The sequence below is a fragment of the Lepidochelys olivacea genome, assembly GCF_965140295.1.
Source record: "Lepidochelys olivacea isolate rLepOli2 genome assembly, chromosome: 17".
NCBI lineage: Eukaryota > Metazoa > Chordata > Testudines > Cheloniidae > Lepidochelys > Lepidochelys olivacea.
Genome location: NC_140427.1, coordinates 2,106,099 through 2,122,708, shown reverse-complemented (window position 1 = coordinate 2,122,708; position 16,610 = coordinate 2,106,099). Strand labels below are relative to the sequence as shown.

The 16,610-nt window shown below is 48.5% G+C and overlaps 1 protein-coding gene across 4 annotated transcripts in view; it reads left to right on the top strand.

Annotated features, from left to right (window-relative positions):
* The first annotated feature begins 2,416 nt into the window (after positions 1–2,416).
* The window catches only part of MYO18A (myosin XVIIIA), a 130,743-nt gene continuing 116,549 nt past the window's right edge, over positions 2,417–16,610 (top strand). For all 4 annotated transcript variants that reach the window (XM_084650838.1, XM_084650837.1, XM_084650836.1 and 1 more), the window contains exon 1: positions 2,417–3,541. In XM_084650838.1, coding sequence (XP_084506964.1) covers positions 2,528–3,541 — 1,014 coding nt within the window. In that variant the 5' untranslated portion in view covers positions 2,417–2,527. The remainder of the gene's footprint in view (positions 3,542–16,610) is intronic.

Here is a 16,610-nt window from a genome sequence, read left to right as displayed (position 1 = left end):
CGAACTGACGGCTCTGAAAGCAGATATTTACAATCTGGAGTATTCTCCCATCAGATACATTGTGTTAAGGGTAATTTCTTTAACTGCGTGACTTCCTGCTACATTTACATATCATTGTCGTTCTGGATCTCTCCATTTTTTTTCCATACAGCTGTTAGATTTTGTCTTGTTTTTAGTGGAGTTTGGAGTGTAATTGGCCAGAATCTGTGTGTGCAATACTGAGGAGGAAAGAATTGTCTTGAGAGAGCCATATCTCTTACCTGACAGCGAAGGGTGTGATCACAGGATACGGTTTTGTGACACCACAGAGCGTGCACCTCTGGTGTTGTCTGGACTTCCTTTTGGCTCTGGGCATGTATAATGGCTCAGACCTGTCGACCCACTGATTTTGGATGTATGCTATTATCAGGGTGTTGACCTGGGTATTGGCTAAAACCCCCATAAAGGGGGAGGAGAAATGTCCCTCTCTAGATGAGTAAAGCAGCAATTCTTGCAATTCCTCTTTGGCCGTGTCTGGGGCAGCCCTGGAGAAGGCAGCTGGAGCAGTAGCCCTGGCAGGGGCTTTTGTTTCTTGCTGGGACTGATTGGCTAAGGAGTGAGCCAGGATGTTCATGTGTCTGTAACGTCTTTGCAGCAGGCTGGGTACCACCCCCAGAGTCAGGGAGATGCAGCTGAATGAAAGAGTGACTGTTCCTAGAGGTCGCCTGGCAGCATCACGGGTTCTGCGTTGCAGAGGCTAATTTTAGACGCTTATCACTGTCTGAGGAACGTGAGTTTCCAGGATCCTGTTTATTATAATAATAATAATTAATAATAATCATTTAAAAATTACTAATAAGGGCTATGTCTTCCATGCTCCCTGCAGGAAGCGTCCCTTCCCCCAGGCAGGGACAGCTAGCTGCTGCTGTTAGCCCAGGTCCCCTTTCTTCTGGGTCACTGACAGGGGAGGGGCCTCAGCGCTCAGGGGTTTTGTGACAGAGGGAAAGAGGCACAGCTGCTTTTTGAAAGGCCCAGGACAGAAGCCTAGGGCAGGGCTTTCCCCTGTCCTAACAAGGCCTCTGTTTATTTTAACCAGGGGCTTTTTGAGTGAGAGAGCAAGACACTCTTACAGCTACAGCAAAGCAAGAATGGGCTGTATGCATCCCATATCAGGGAGGGACTCTCTGTGCGGGCTTAAACCCTGCAAGTAAAATCAGCCCTCTGAAAAGCAATTCCTCCTTTTACTTGGCGGGCCCTGCATTCCCCTGCAGCTAATGGCCTGCCCTGCCTAAGGCACAGCAGGGGATGGATGCATGGGAAATTCTCCTGTAGAGGTTAGTGGTGCTCTCCAGTGCAGGGGAGCAGTAGAGGAAGTTCAGGTCTTGACAGGTGGAGGGATTGGGGCAGAAGAAGGGGATTTTATTTCAAAACGTGCCCATGTGACCTGAGTGGATCTGGAATTGTCTTTGGAAGAAGCTTTTCCGTCTGCCTTTGACATCCACCTTATTCTGCCTGTGGTGCACCATGCTGGGCTCTCCCAGCACCGTTACCTTTGAGCTAGAGGGGAGGGCAGAAAAGCTTGTACACAGGAGCCCTGTGTTAACCCTGTCCTGATGTTCTCTCTCTGGCAGAGGGTCATTTGCTGTGTTCAGGCATCCTAGAGGAGTGTGGGTTGGCTGCATGCAAAGCACTGCTGGACACCTGCATCCTCTCCTTATTGGGAAGAGTCTTTAGTGCTGTTGAAAGCTGCTGGATTGACAGCCCAAGAGATGAGCTTTTCTGCCTCCCCCCTGCCTGTGCACAGGGGTGGGGAGACAGGGGGTGGTGTGTGGGGATGCTGTTACAGCCAGTTGTTGTTGGGGTGAGAGGGGAGTTTGGTCCCAGTGGCTCATTTGTTCCTTGGCGTCTCGGTTGGGGTTGTTAATCGGGGCCTGAGTCCAATGGAGATGTAGATGCTCGCTGCCTCCCAGGGTCAGGTTATAGGGAGCAAATGTTGTATCTTGTGACATGGGCCCTTGTCCACTTGCGGCTGTCTGGGAGCCACCCCTCACAGGGCATAGCCCATGGAACGCTTATGGTAGCTCGCTTAATGCCAGACCAGGCTGGGCTGGGAACCAGCCTCCTAGGATTGAGGTGTTTGGAATCCCATCCCTAGACCTTTGGCTTTCCCTGACGTGTCTATCTCAAACGCAACAGGGAAAGGTGGGCTGCCCCGTGCCCTTGACCCATGTGCGCAGCTCCTGTTGCCATCAGAGGAGCTGCGAGCTAGATAGCCTGTTTGTGTCCTTCGGGGGCAGCAGGCAGTGTGAGCCGGAGAGCAGCAGTGTGTGGGTTTGGGGGGCTGGGCCATAGGTCCAGGCTGGGGAGTTGGGAGGTGCCAGTTGTGTGATCTCTGCTGGCTAACGAGATGTTTTGTTTTTGTTCTTTGCCTGTGCAGCAGCAGACCCAGCAGAAAGGCAGCAGGATCCAGAGCTGTAGAGCGGCTGCTGCGAGCCCTCAGTGGCCTCCTGTCCTTTGGAGCGCGGGTGCCTCCCGCGAGCCTTCCAACATGTTCAACTTGAAGAAAAAGGACAAAGACAAAGATGGGTCGAGGAAGGACAAGAAGGAAAAGAAGGAGAAAAAGGAGCGGATGTCGGCTGCCGAGCTCAAGAGCCTGGAGGAGATGAGCCTCCGCAGGGGCTTCTTCAACCTCAGCCGCACCTCCAAGAGAGAGTCCAAGACCCGGCTGGAGATCTCCAACCCCATTCCCATCAAGGTGGCCAGCGGCTCAGACCTGCACCTCACGGACATAGACTCAGACAGCAACCGGGGCAGCGTGATCCTGGACTCGGGCCATCTGAGCACAGCCAGCTCCAGCGATGACCTCAAGGTGGATGACGCCAACTTCAAGGGCTCAGTCCTGCAGCGGGCGGCCAAGTTCGGCTCCCTGGCCAAGCAGAACTCCCAAATGATTGTCAAGAGGTTCTCCTTCTCTCAGAAGAGCCGGGACGAGAGTGCCTCGGAGACCTCCACGCCCTCCGAGCACTCTGCAGCCCCTTCCCCGCAGGTGGAGGTGCGCATGCTGGAGACTCAGCTCAGCAAGCAGGGAGCACCCAGGGGCCACCTGAGGGCCCCCTCCTCATCAGCGCTGCGAGCGAGGGTGCCTGAGGTGGTCAGCAAGAGGTTTCCTGCTGAACTGAGGCTGCCCGTGGTGGTGCCGCCCCAGCCCCCCGTTCCCCGGGAACTGGAGCTGCAGAGGCGTAACACTGGTGACTTTGGATTCTCTCTGCGTCGCACGACCATGCTGGACCGGGCCCCTGACGGGCAGGTGTACAGACGGGTGGTACACTTTGCGGAGCCTGGTGCTGGCACCAAGGACCTGGCACTGGGGTTGGTGCCGGGGGACCGGCTGGTGGAAATCAACGGCCGGAATGTGGAGAACAAATCTCGAGACGAGATAGTGGAGATGATCCGGCAGTCAGGGGAGACTGTGCGGCTGAAAGTGCAGCCCATCCTGGAGCTGAGCGAGCTGAGCCGCTGCTGGCTGAGGAGCAGCGAGGGGCTGCGCAGAGCGGCCTTCGATGTGAGTAACCACCATTGCTGTCAGTCTCTTTGGTTCGTTCGGTGCTAACCAGCCCTGGGTGTCGCCAGCTCTGCTCCCCTGGCAGCTCTGCGAGTTGGGGGATAGCACACATGGGCACTGGTTTGGTGCAGCTTGTGTGTGACTAGGGAGGGGGCAGTGCCCAGAGCTCTCCCCATCTGAAAGGAATAGGGAGTGAGGAGCAGGAGATTCTGGGAGATGGTATTCACATGTGGCCCCCAACGTGGCTCTGGTTTGACAATTTAAAGTAATAGCAGCTTAAAAGGTTTCTTCTGGTTTTGCTGGAGATTTTTGGGGAGGGGATGTGTGTGTGTGTGTGTGTGTGTGTGTGTGTGTGTTTCGACCAGTCACTCCTCCCTTCACAGGTTTGGGGGGTGCCCCTGGAAAAGAGAAGCTGGAGTAGCTATTGGTGGGAAAGAGCCTTCTGGGCCTGGCATGTCTGCTAGAGCCTCGTGCGGGCATTTCTTTTATCATACTGAAGATAGCTGCTGTGATCAGCTGTGTGTTACACAGACTTCAGTGCCCTGCACTCCTGGCAAGTTGTCACAGCAGCCTGCAGTGTCTGCCTGGGCTCCTCGGGGGTAGGTCCCTATATAGACACCTGTTCTTGGTGCTCCTTATGCCTGCATTATAAATGTAGCATCCTGGATTGCTCCTGGGGCCTGATTCAGGCCTGTGGAGTGAGCCAGCTGCTTAACTGTATGTGGATTGTGGGGAAATAGAACCTCAGGGTTTGTACCCAATTTCTCTGTGGTGAAACGTGTAGTCTCTTAGCTCATATACACTGATGTGCTTGTCACTGCTCCATATGCAGAGAGCCAGAGGAGGGGAACTGGAGAATGTGGGCAGAGGTTCCCTCAGTTAAAGACTGTTCTTCATTCCCATAGCCCAGTAAGACCCGGACTTCGATCCATTGCAGTAACTGAGATCTGGGTCTCTTGATCTATTTAAACGCTCTTCTTCCCTCTGGGGAGTTATTACATGTTGAAGTCAGGGGTCTTGGAAATACCTTGCCTGTGGTGTGAAGGACTGTGAGGATATAATGTGTTGGTCAGAGTGAGAGCAGAGCCGCCCTGGCTATAGTTGTTCGCTCTTGCTACCTGCCAGGTCCCTAGCCAGGTTTCACTCATTGTGTGGGCAGAAAGAAAAGGAGGACTTGTGGCACCTTAGAGACTAACCAATTTATTAGAGCATAAGCATAAGAAACAGTTTCCACAATATGCATCTGATGAAGTGAGCTGTAGCTCACGAAAGCTTATGCTCTAATAAATTGGTTAGTCTCTAAGGTGCCACAAGTACTCCTTTTCTTTGTACGTACCAGATAACTAAATGTGTTGCTGCTGTTTAAAAGAAAGTGAAACGATTGCTCAGTTGTCCATATGCTAAATACCGACCGACTCTCATCCATGTGTATAAAGAGCAGGGATGTAAGTACTGTTTAAAAAGTTAACCATTGAAATGATTCAAAATCTGTCGTTTAAGCGGTTAACCAATTAAGCGGCTGGGGCCGATCCTGCTGGTGTGGCTGGGGCTGAGACTAGGGTCGGCAGGCCGACCTGGGGTTAACAGTTAAGGCAGGTTAACCGCTTACCGGTTAACCTTTTCCATCCCTAATAAAGGGGAGTAAAAGCTTATGGCATGCTCCTATTGTTTGGTTGATAGAAGATGCCACCATGCAAAGGGTTAATTTTGCCACAACATTCTGTGCTGCTTCCAAAGGGGCTGTGCTCTGTGGATGGTTCACTAATTCCTGCTGCTGATGACCCTGGAGAGCTGAGAGCCTCCTGGGTAATTAGCCCTGGAAAACAGGATAAGCTATTTAAAGGGACATGATCTAGTGGTTTAAGTCCAGCATGTAGCTTTGTGTAAATAAATTAAATCAAATCCTGGCATTTTCCTGTTTACAGTGTAATGAAAATAGCGGTCTTGGTTTGGATTTAACCCTTCCCCCTGCCAGTTTATTGGCATTGCTGGGCTGGGCTGTGGCGAGAACCTGTGTGAGAAACTGACTTGAACAAAAGTGAAGCTGACTAGTTTATTTGTATAGTTCCCAGAGAGAGACAGGTATAAAGAAAACAAACAGCATCCCTGGTGGAAAGCTAAATGAGGGTTGGGGTTCAACAACCCAGGAAGGTGCTAGCAGTGTGGGGCAGGGCTGGTTTTGCTCAGCAGAATCCCTTCCCAGGGTCTGGCTTTGCTCTGACCAGATGAGCTGTGGAGTGGAGTGCAATGAGGCCAGTGGGACAGGGAGGTTCTGATGAGTTTCCAGAAGCTGGGTTGGAGGAGATACACAGCAAACTGAAGCGTGTCTGCTGCTGCAGAGAGCTGGGGAGTCTGGCAGGTGCCGAGGTTTTGGAGTGTCTGGCGCCTGGCTCAGAGTCTGTGTTCTGCAGCTGTGAACCATATGTGTGTGCGGTGGCTCCATGTCTAGATGCGTCTCCTGTAGTTTCAGTGGGGAATGTTTTTGCATAGAGTCTGATCCTAGAGGGAATTGAGCTTTGCTGCTCACCGCCAGAGGCATCCCCTAGTACCGCCTTGCAAAAAGGCTACTTTACCTTAGCCATGTTGAGCCTCTCTGTGTATATGAGTTTCTCCCGACAGGAGGCATCTCCCAAGGGGGGATTATTGAAGTAGGGCCATGTGTATACCACGGGGTGGGACAAGTGTGTTTTATAAATCGCAGTGCGTAGTTTGTGAAGTACCAAGTGCACTGTGGTGCTGTGTAGACAGTAATGTCATGGCTCGGTGGCCCGTATCCTGCTTGCTAGTACAGTAGCCACACAGCTACACTCTAAATTGGCTTGTTGACTAACTGAGCATCTCGTTCTGACAGGGTCATTTTAAGTTTGGACAAACCCCCCAAACTGTGAGGACCCTGAAGAGTTAAGCCTGCCTCTGACATGGAGAGATGCACTTGCATTTTACCTCCAGCTGCCTGTACAAGAATACCCTTTATGTCTAAAAAGAATAAAAGATTGGCCTTGTTTCAGGCTTCTTCCAAAGGGATGCACATTGTGAAGCATGCAGCCAGCAGTGGAGGATCAGCTGTTAAACGACCTGCCAGATGTTTATGGTGCAGAAACCAGTAGGAAGTCCTAAGGAAGTGTGCAGCATAATAGAAACTGACAAAATCTAAGAAGTCTCTTTCAGTGGAGAGTACGTTCAAGGAAGCTCTCCAAGTAAAAGACAAATGGCTATATTTGCCTGGTACCGAGTTAGAGTGGGGAGGAAAGGCAGCCGGTCTCTGGGCCATGCATGCACCTGACCCTCAGCTCATGTGGAAGTGGTCTGGGTTCCCAGTGTTACTCTTGTCTTGGTGGTTTTCAGACCAGCTTGGGGGGTATCTGGGCTGCAGGAGACCTGCTGTGTCTTGTCATAATTCCAGACTGGGAGCTCTCTGTAATGCAAATCATACTCAGAGCAAATAGCAGCAAAGGGCCTTGCCTTTCGTTTTGCACTGGTGTTCTGGGCATCGGGGTGGGCCAAGGTTTTGCTGGGGTCTTTGCCTTGCCAGGGGAATATAGTGGCTTCAGGATCCAAAGGGCGAGCCAAAGGTCTGTGTGCAGAGTGTGATATTAGGAGGTACAGGCAGTGCCTTCAGTACAGAATGACAGCTTATGGGCTTACCCCGGTGGAGACTCATGTGTGACCTGGCAGGAAGGCTCCAGGGATGTGCTTGCTCTCGTTTGTTCCGCAGGGCTTGTCTCTACCCATACAGAACAGGAGGAGTTAGACAGGTGCAGACCCTTTTATTGGTTTAAACCTGTTGTGGTGCATTAGCTTGCAACCATTATAAACCAGGTTTAAATTAGAATGTCCACACACAGAATTGCACCAGTTAAGCTAAATCTGTTCAGAATCACCCCTTAGTTAAATGAGAACAGGCATCAGCAAGGTAAGCTGGGCCTCGTAAGAGATGGCAGCAGGAAAGCTCTGGGAGCATGTACCGTGTACACACTTGTGGTGCCTGTTGCTTTGATTGGGTAAGCCCTACAGTAAGCGTAGCTTTTTGGTACTTAGCTCTGGAATAATTAACAACCAACTGACCCCCCCCTCCATGTCCCCCTTTTTCAGAAATGGAGATATTCCTTCCCACAAGCGATAAACTAACTGCCAGGCAGCCCTTCGCACAGTCAGCACAATGGGACACTCGGGCAAGTATCAGCTGCCTGGGCCAGGCACATTCTGTGCAACAACTTGGCAGATGTCTGTGTTTTGAATCAGAACTTGCTCCCGCCCCCCAGCTTGGTTTCTTCTGCTTCATCCTACAGCAGAGCTTAGATAATGTTTGTGACCAGAGAGCCTGCTGCAGTGGACATGAATGAAATGCCATCTCTTTGCTGCAGGATCAAGTAGGCTGAGAAGAGGAGATGGGAAGGAGCAGGGCCCTGGTTTAACACACACAGCTTTGCTTAGCAAATGGATCCAGCCAGACCCTCTGGCATTCAGGTGGATGGATTTATGCTTTGTCTGAGAGCTTTAACAGTGTACTTCATGGCTGACATACAAGCAAAGAGAAGACCTCCGCCTGGGGCCTAGGAGGCATTGCAAAAATTGGTGCCGTAAGCTACAGCCTATGTGGGCTGCCCCAGGAAGTGGGAGTCAGCACAAGGGCTAACTACTACTCAGATCCTACTTCAGGCTTCAGAGCAGGGCTAGCAAGGCCCTGTGGAGTGTAGGTGTTTTGCTGGTCCTGTGCATAGAGGGGTGAATTCCACCCTAAGTGATGACTGAGCTTGGACCTCATTGCTTGTATTTGCTGGTTGTGCTGTAGCACATGTTGTGTTGTTTGGCAGGTATTTGCTGAATGTGATGCTTGCAGAAGCCTCCTGGTCATCCCGCGGAGACCAGCCCAGGCACTCAGACTGATTTTGCGAGAGTTGTGCTGAATTGGAAAATAAAGAGAAACTCGGGTACTTTCAGAGCAGCTGGAGCTGCAGTTGTTGAGAAGCCCGTAGCCTGTATCCCCACATGCCTGCAGTTTCCCTGACGCTGGTGAAGGCTCCATGCTTTGAGTCTAGCTTCCTTTCCCTCTTCTCCCGTGGCATCTGTATATTTGGGCTGCTGATGGTTGCCAACACTTTCCCCTGCCCCGCCAGCTGTCTCTCTCGGTATGTTGACCTCTTCTCAAAATCATAAGAAAACTGATTGGAAGCTTTCAAATTGTTGTAGCCAGAGGTGCATGTTTGATTATGAAAGAGGCAAGGTCAGGATGGGTGATGATGCTGATGTAGTGTGTGTCTTGGGGAGCAGGTTGCTGAGCTGTGCATAGCTGCCTTCTGTGCTGATGACACTTTGCTGGGGATCTCCTGAGAGGAGGGCTTGTAGGGTAGATGAGCAGATTTGACCTATTCATTGCTGGCAGGAGCAGTCCCTGCTCTTCTGTATGCTGCTGTGGCTTGTCTGTGTCATGGAGCGTTCTGAATCTGAATGCACAACATCTGCTGCAGGTGGAAAGTGGCTGTTTTGTATCCAGCTCTGAAAGGGCAAAATTTTAGTGGCAGCCACGAGATCACCAAGATTTTCATGGGAGCATAGAGTCTATCGAGCTGTCTCCACCTCTGGGAGGGCCTCCAGCAGCTCTGTAAGTGGCCAGTGCATTAGGGCTTTGTGTCTGACAGTGTGGGTTCTAATACCGAGGTAGCTAGTCATTCTCCAGAGCCAGCCCTGAATCCCAGCTATTACTTTTCTGTGTCAAAATGTCTCCATCTCCTCTTGGAGAGGTTGGGATGGGAGCCAGCTTTAGAGGCTCTTGCTGTCTCTGTTGCACTGTTCTTCCCACTTCCTTTGCCTTTTGCTCCAAGTCATGGCCCTAGCCTGCTAAAGATGTGTAGAGATTTGTGGTTGCTGAGAGAAATTGGCCAGCAATAGAGCTCTGAACTGAGCTCACATGGCATGAGCATCCTGATGGAGCTTTCCAATAAAAGGTTAAAAAGCAAATGCTGAAAATGTAAGTTCAGAATATAACATACAATTTGATGAGATCCTTTGTCTGCTCGCTGTGTGAGTGCCTTTCCCATGGGCATCCTTGTTTAAGCTAAGCTGGAGACCAGGAGCTGCATTGCCAAAATGCTGCAGTTATCTGTCCCTTTCTGTAAGTGCCTAGCTGAGGGCAGATCCCTGCAATGTTATGTATTCCCACCTTGGCAATGGCTTTAAGCAGTTTGGTCTGGTTTATACTGCCCACCCAAACCCTGTTTGCAGCCTGCTGAACTGGAACTGAGATAAAAACCAGGTGCAAACGTCAAGCTTTCAAATGAAATTAAAAGTGTGGAAAGGCCCTTAAAGTACCCTCTTGATTTGGCAGGCCTGAAATTTGAATTACTTTTTTCCTTATGACAGGTTTCAGAGTAACAGCCGTGTTAGTCTGTATTCGCAAAAAGAAAAGGAGTACTTGTGGCACCTTAGAGACTAACCAATTTATTTGAGCATGAGCTTTTGTGAGCTACAGCTCACTTCATCGGATGCATGCCGTGGAAACTGCAGCAGGCTTTATTTATACACAGAGAATATGAAAAAATACCTCCTCCCACCCCACTGTCCTGCTGGTAATAGCTTATCTAAAGTGGTCATCAGGTGGGCCATTTCCAGCACAAATCCAGGTTTTCTCACCCTCCACCCCCCCCACACAAATTCACTCTCCTGCTGGTGATAGCCCATCCAAAGTGACAACTCTTTACACAATGTGCATGATAATAAAGTTGGGCCATTTCCTGCACAAATCCAGGTTCTCTCACCCCCTCACCCCCCTCCCAAAAACCACACACACAAACTCACTCTCCTGCTGGTAATAGCTCATCCAAAGTGACCATTCTCCCTACAATGTGCATAATTAAGGTGGGCCATTTCCAGCACAAATCCAGGTTTTCTCACATCCCCCCCACCCCCATACACACACAAACTCACTCTCCTGCTGGTAATAGCTCATCCAAACTGACCACTCTCCAAGTTTAAATCCAAGTTAAACCAGAACATCTGGGGGGGGGGGGAGAGGAAAAAACAAGAGGAAATAGGCTACCTTGCATAATGACTTAGCCACTCCCAGTCTCTATTTAAGCCTAAATTAATAGTATCCAATTTGCAAATGAATTCCAATTCAGCAGTTTCTCGCTGGAGTCTGGATTTGAAGTTTTTTTGTTGTAAGATAGCGACCTTCATGTCTGTGATTGCGTGACCAGAGAGATTGAAGTGTTCTCCGACTGGTTTATGAATGTTATAATTCTTGACATCTGATTTGTGTCCATTTATTCTTTTACGTAGAGACTGTCCAGTTTGACCAATGTACGTGGCAGAGGGGCATTGCTGGCACATGATGGCATATATCACATTGGTGGATGTGCAGGTATACGAGCCTCTGATAGTGTGGCTGATGTTATTAGGCCCTGTGATGGTGTCCCCTGAATAGATATGTGGGCACAATTGGCAACGGGCTTTGTTGCAAGGATAAGTTCCTGGGTTAGTGGTTCTGTTGTGTGGTATGTGGTTGTTGGTGAGTATTTGCTTCAGGTTGCGGGGCTGTCTGTAGGCAAGGACTGGCCTGTCTCCCAAGATTTGTGAGAGTGTTGGGTCATCCTTTAGGATAGGTTGTAGATCCTTAATAATGCGTTGGGGGCTGAAGGTGACGGCTAGCGGCGTTCTGTTATTTTCTTTGTTAGGCCTGTCCTGTAGTAGGTGACTTCTGGGAACTCTTCTGGCTCTATCAATCTGTTTCTTTACTTCTGCAGGTGGGTATTGTAGTTGTAAGAAAGCTTGACAGAGATCTTGTAGGTGTTTGTCTCTGTCTGAGGGGTTGGAGCAAATGCGGTTGTATCGCAGAGCTTGGCTGTAGACGATGGATCGTGTGGTGTGGTCAGGGTGAAAGCTGGAGGCATGCAGGTAGGAATAGCGGTCAGTAGGTTTCCGGTATAGGGTGGTGTTTATGTGACCATTGTTTATTAGCACTGTAGTGTCCAGGAAGTGGATCTCTTGTGTGGACTGGACCAGGCTGAGGTTGGTGGTGGGATGGAAATAGTTGAAATCATGGTGGAATTCCTCAAGGGCTTCTTTTCCATGGGTCCAGATGATGAAGATGTCATCAATATAGCGCAAGTAGAGTAGGGGCTTTAGGGGACGAGAGCTGAGGAAGCGTTGTTCTAAATCAGCCATAAAAATGTTGGCATACTGTGGGGCCATGCGGGTACCCATAGCAGTGCCGCTGATCTGAAGGTATACATTGTCCCCAAATGTGAAATAGTTATGGGTAAGGACAAAGTCACAAAGTTCAGCCACCAGGTTAGCCGTGACATTATCGGGGATAGTGTTCCTGACGGCTTGTAGTCCATCTTTGTGTGGAATGTTGGTGTAGAGGGCTTCTACATCCATAGTGGCCAGGATGGTGTTATCAGGAAGATCACCGATGGATTGAAGTTTCCTTAGGAAGTCAGTGGTGTCTCGAAGGTAGCTGGGAGTGCTGGTAGCGTAGGGCCTGAGGAGGGAGTCTACATATATCACATCCACCAATGTGATATATGCCATCATGTGCCAGCAATGCCCCTCTGCCACGTACATTGGTCAAACTGGACAGTCTCTACGTAAAAGAATAAATGGACACAAATCAGATGTCAAGAATTATAACATTCATAAACCAGTCGGAGAACACTTCAATCTCTCTGGTCACGCAATCACAGACATGAAGGTCGCTATCTTACAACAAAAAAACTTCAAATCCAGACTCCAGCGAGAAACTGCTGAATTGGAATTCATTTGCAAATTGGATACTATTAATTTAGGCTTAAATAGAGACTGGGAGTGGCTAAGTCATTATGCAAGGTAGCCTATTTCCTCTTGTTTTTTCCTCTCCCCCCCCCCCAGATGTTCTGGTTTAACTTGGATTTAAACTTGGAGAGTGGTCAGTTTGGATGAGGTATTAGCAGCAGGAGAGTGAGTTTGTGTGTGTGGTTTTTGGGAGGGGGGTGAGGGGGTGAGAGAACCTGGATTTGTGCAGGAAATGGCCCAACTTTATTATCATGCACATTGTGTAAAAAGAGTTGTCACTTTGGATGGGCTATCACCAGCAGGAGAGTGAATTTGTGTGGGGGGGGTGGAGGGTGAGAAAACCTGGATTTGTGCTGGAAATGGCCCACCTGATGATCACTTTAGATAAGCTATTACCAGCAGGACAGTGGGGTGGGAGGAGGTATTTTTTCATATTCTCTGTGTATAAATAAAGCCTGCTGCAGTTTCCACGGCATGCATCCGATGAAGTGAGCTGTAGCTCACGAAAGCTCATGCTCAAATAAATTGGTTAGTCTCTAAGGTGCCACAAGTACTCCTTTTCTTTTTTCCTTATTGTCATAAATATAAAGGGAAGGGTAAACCCCTTTGAAATCCCTCCTGGCCAGGGGAAAGCTCCTCTCACCTGTAAAGGGTTAAGAAGCTAAAGGTAACCTCGCTGGCACCTGACCAAAATGACCAATGAGGAGACAAGATACTTTCAAAAGCTGGGAGGAGGGAGAGAAACAAAGGGTCTGTGTCTGTCTGTAGTCGTCTTTGCCAGGGACAGAACAGGAATGGAGTCTTAGAACTTTTAGTAAGTAATCTAGCTAGGTATGTGTTAGATTATGATTTCTTTAAATGGCTGAGAAAAGAATTGTGCTGAATAGAATAACTATTTCTGTCTGTGTATCTTTTTTGTAACTTAAGGTTTTGCCTAGAGGGGTTCTCTATGTTTTGGAATCTAATTACCCTGTAAGATATCTACCATCCTGATTTTACAGGGGGGATTTCTTTATTTCTATTTACTTCTATTTTTTATTAAAAGTCTTCTTGTAAAAAAACTGAATGCTTTTTCATTGTTCTCAGATCCAAGGGTTTGGGTCTGTGGTCACCTATGCAAATTGGTGAGGCTTTTTACCAAACCTTGTCCAGGAAGTGGGGTGCAAGGTTTTGGGAAGTATTTTGGGGGGAAGGACGTGTCCAAACAGCTCTTCCCCAGTAACCAGTATTAGTTTGGTGGTGGTAGCGGCCAGTCCAAGGATAACGGGTGTAATATTTTGTACCTTGGGGAAGTTTTGACCTAATCTGGTAAAGATAAGCTTAGGAGGTTTTTCATGCAGGTCCCCACATCTGTACCCTAGAGTTCAGAGTGGGGGAGGAACCACAAGTACTCCTTTTCTTTTTTCCTTATGTATTTGCAACGCTGAAACAATTCTTTCAAATTCTTCAAACCAAACGTTTCCATTTTCCATTTATCTTTACAATCAATCAGTAAAGTAATGCCAGCACCCCTTGCTCACCAGTGTGACTACAATGTAACACAGCCGCATGATCAGCCTTACAAGAACAAAGAATCACCATCCAACTTCCTGGAGGGCTAGCGAAAGAGAAGAGAATAAGCCCCTGTTGTCTCCAAATGACGTGGGAGGAATGGGGTAGAACTGAGCAGAAGTACACGGAGGACACAAGACTGTTTCACAGTGTCTCCGTCTTCGCAGCGAAGGGCCATCTCTTGACTTTCACTGAACAGAGCACTGAGATGTGTCCTTGGGCAACCTGCCCTGTGTTGGCCGGGGTGATGAACTAATAGTTTTCTTTCCATCTCTGTGTGGTATTGATTCCATGACAGCAGGAGGCGGATCTTGTGTGTGAACTGTAGTGTCGTGGTTACTGGGCCGAACATAGCTAGTTGGAAGACTGGGGTGCATTGTGTATCGAGACCTTTTAATCCTCAGCTGTTGTCAATACTTAGCTCGTTCGTTACAGCACTTCACATCCCTAGATCACACAGCTCTTTCCAGAGGAAGCTGTGCTGTTATCCCGATTTACAGACAGGGAAACTGAGGCACAGACTTGCCGAAGGTCTCGCAACCAGTCAGTGGCAAAGCTGGGAACAGAGCTAAGGAGTCCTGGTGTTACCAGCTTGTGCTGCCTCTTTGACATACCTGCATCTCATGTGCTTTCCTTTAGCCCTAGAGCTGCCAGAGATCTGACTGGCTGGTTGGATCGTGTGTGGCACACCACTCTGCTGATTGAGCAGTGACCCTCGAGGGAGAACAGCCAGTTGTTGGCATCACTAGTCTCTGAAGGGTGTCCTGTTCCTGTCTTGGCAAACCCTTTCCCCATGACCAGTGCCAAGAAAGGTTGAAATAACTTGGAGGCTTCACCAAATTCCTGGGCTGCTGGTTTGCTGTCAGGATGTTTGTTCCTAGGTAGTGTGGTTACACTGTTAACATTTCAGCTGCCGCTCGCTCAGCGCATGGCTGGTGTGCCTCGGGGTCTGAAATGACTCTTCTGCCTCAGGCCAGTGAAGTGGGGGGGAGAGACCAAGCCAGATGGTTAGTCCAATGTTAATAAGAACGTAGGTTTAGGTAGCTCTTTGAATATCACAGGAACCCAAAGCCCCTTGCTGCTCTGAATGGCAGGGCTGAAGTGCATACTGAACATCCAGTTGATTGAATGTAACCCTGAACCCAGGGATGCCCCCAAAGCTGCGGAGGAACCAGGAGAGAGCAGGTGCACGGGCCAGAAGTCTCTTGCAACATTGGTAACTCTGAACAAAATGTTATGGCTGGTCTTTCAAAAGTTAACTACTGAACACTGACTTAATACAGCTTTGAAACTTTACATACGCGCGGCCATACTGGGTCAGACCAAAGGTCCATCTAGTCCAGTATCCTGTCTTCCGACAGTGGCCAGTGCCAGGTGCCCCAGAGGGAATGAACAGAACAGGGAATCATCCAGTGATCCATCCCCTGTCGCTCATTCCCAGCTTCTGCCAGAAGCTAGGAACACCATCCCTGCCCATCCTGGCGAATAGCCGTTGATGGACCTATCCTCTATGAACTTACCTAGTTCTTTTTTGAACCCTGTTATAGTCTTGGCCTTCACAACGTCCTCTGGCAAAGAGTTCCACGGGTTGACTGTGTGTTTTGTGAAGAAATGCTTCCTTTTGTTTGTTTTAAACCTGCTGCCTTTTAATTTCATTTGGTGACCCCTAGTTCTTGTGTTATGAGAAGGAGTAAATAACACTTCCTTATTTACTTTCTCCACACCAGTCATGATTTCATAGACCTCTATCATATCTCCCCTTAGTCATCTCTCTTCCAAGCTGAAAAGTCCCAGTCTTATTAATCTCGCCTCATATGCCAGCCATTTCATACTCCTAATAATTTTTGATGCCCTTTTCTGAACCTTTTCCAATTCCAATATATCTGTTTTGAAATGGGACGATCACATCTGCATTTAGTATTGAAGATGTGGGTGTCCCATGGATTTATACAGAGGCGATAGGATATTTTCTGTCTTATGATCTATCCCTTTCTGAAGGATTCCCATCATTTTGTTCACTTTTTGGACGGCTGCTGCACTGTGAGTGGATGTTTTCAGAGAACTATCCACAGTGACTCCAAGATCTCTTTCTTGAGTGGAACCAGCTAATTTAGACCCTATCATTTTATAGGTATAATTAGGATTATGTTTTCCATTGTGCATTACTTTGCATTTATCAACATTGAATTTAATCTGACGTTTTGTTGCCTAGTTATCCAGTTTTGTGAGATCCTTTTTGTAGCTCTTCGCAGTTTGCTTGGGACTTAACTATCTTGAGTAGTTTGTATCATCTGCAAATTTTGTCACCTCACTGTTTACCCCTTTTTCCAGATAATTTATGAATATGTTGACTAGGACTGGTCCCAGTACAAACCCCTGGGGGACATCACTATTTACCTTTCTCCATTCTGAAAACTGACCATTTATTCCTACCCTTTGTTTCCAATCTTTTAACCAGTTACCAATCCATGAGAGGATCTTCCCTGTTATCCCATGACAGTTTACTTTGCTTACGAGCTTTTGGTGAGGGATCTTGGCAAAGGCTTTCTGAAAATCTAAGTACTCCATATCCACTGGGTCCCCCTTGTCCGCATGCTTGTTGATCCCCTCAAAGAATTCTAGTAGAATGGTGAAGTATGATTTTCCTTTTACAAAAACCATGTTGATTCTTCCCCAACAAATTATGTTCATGTATGTGTCTGATAATTTTGTTCTTGACTATAATTTAAACCAGTTTGCCTGGTAC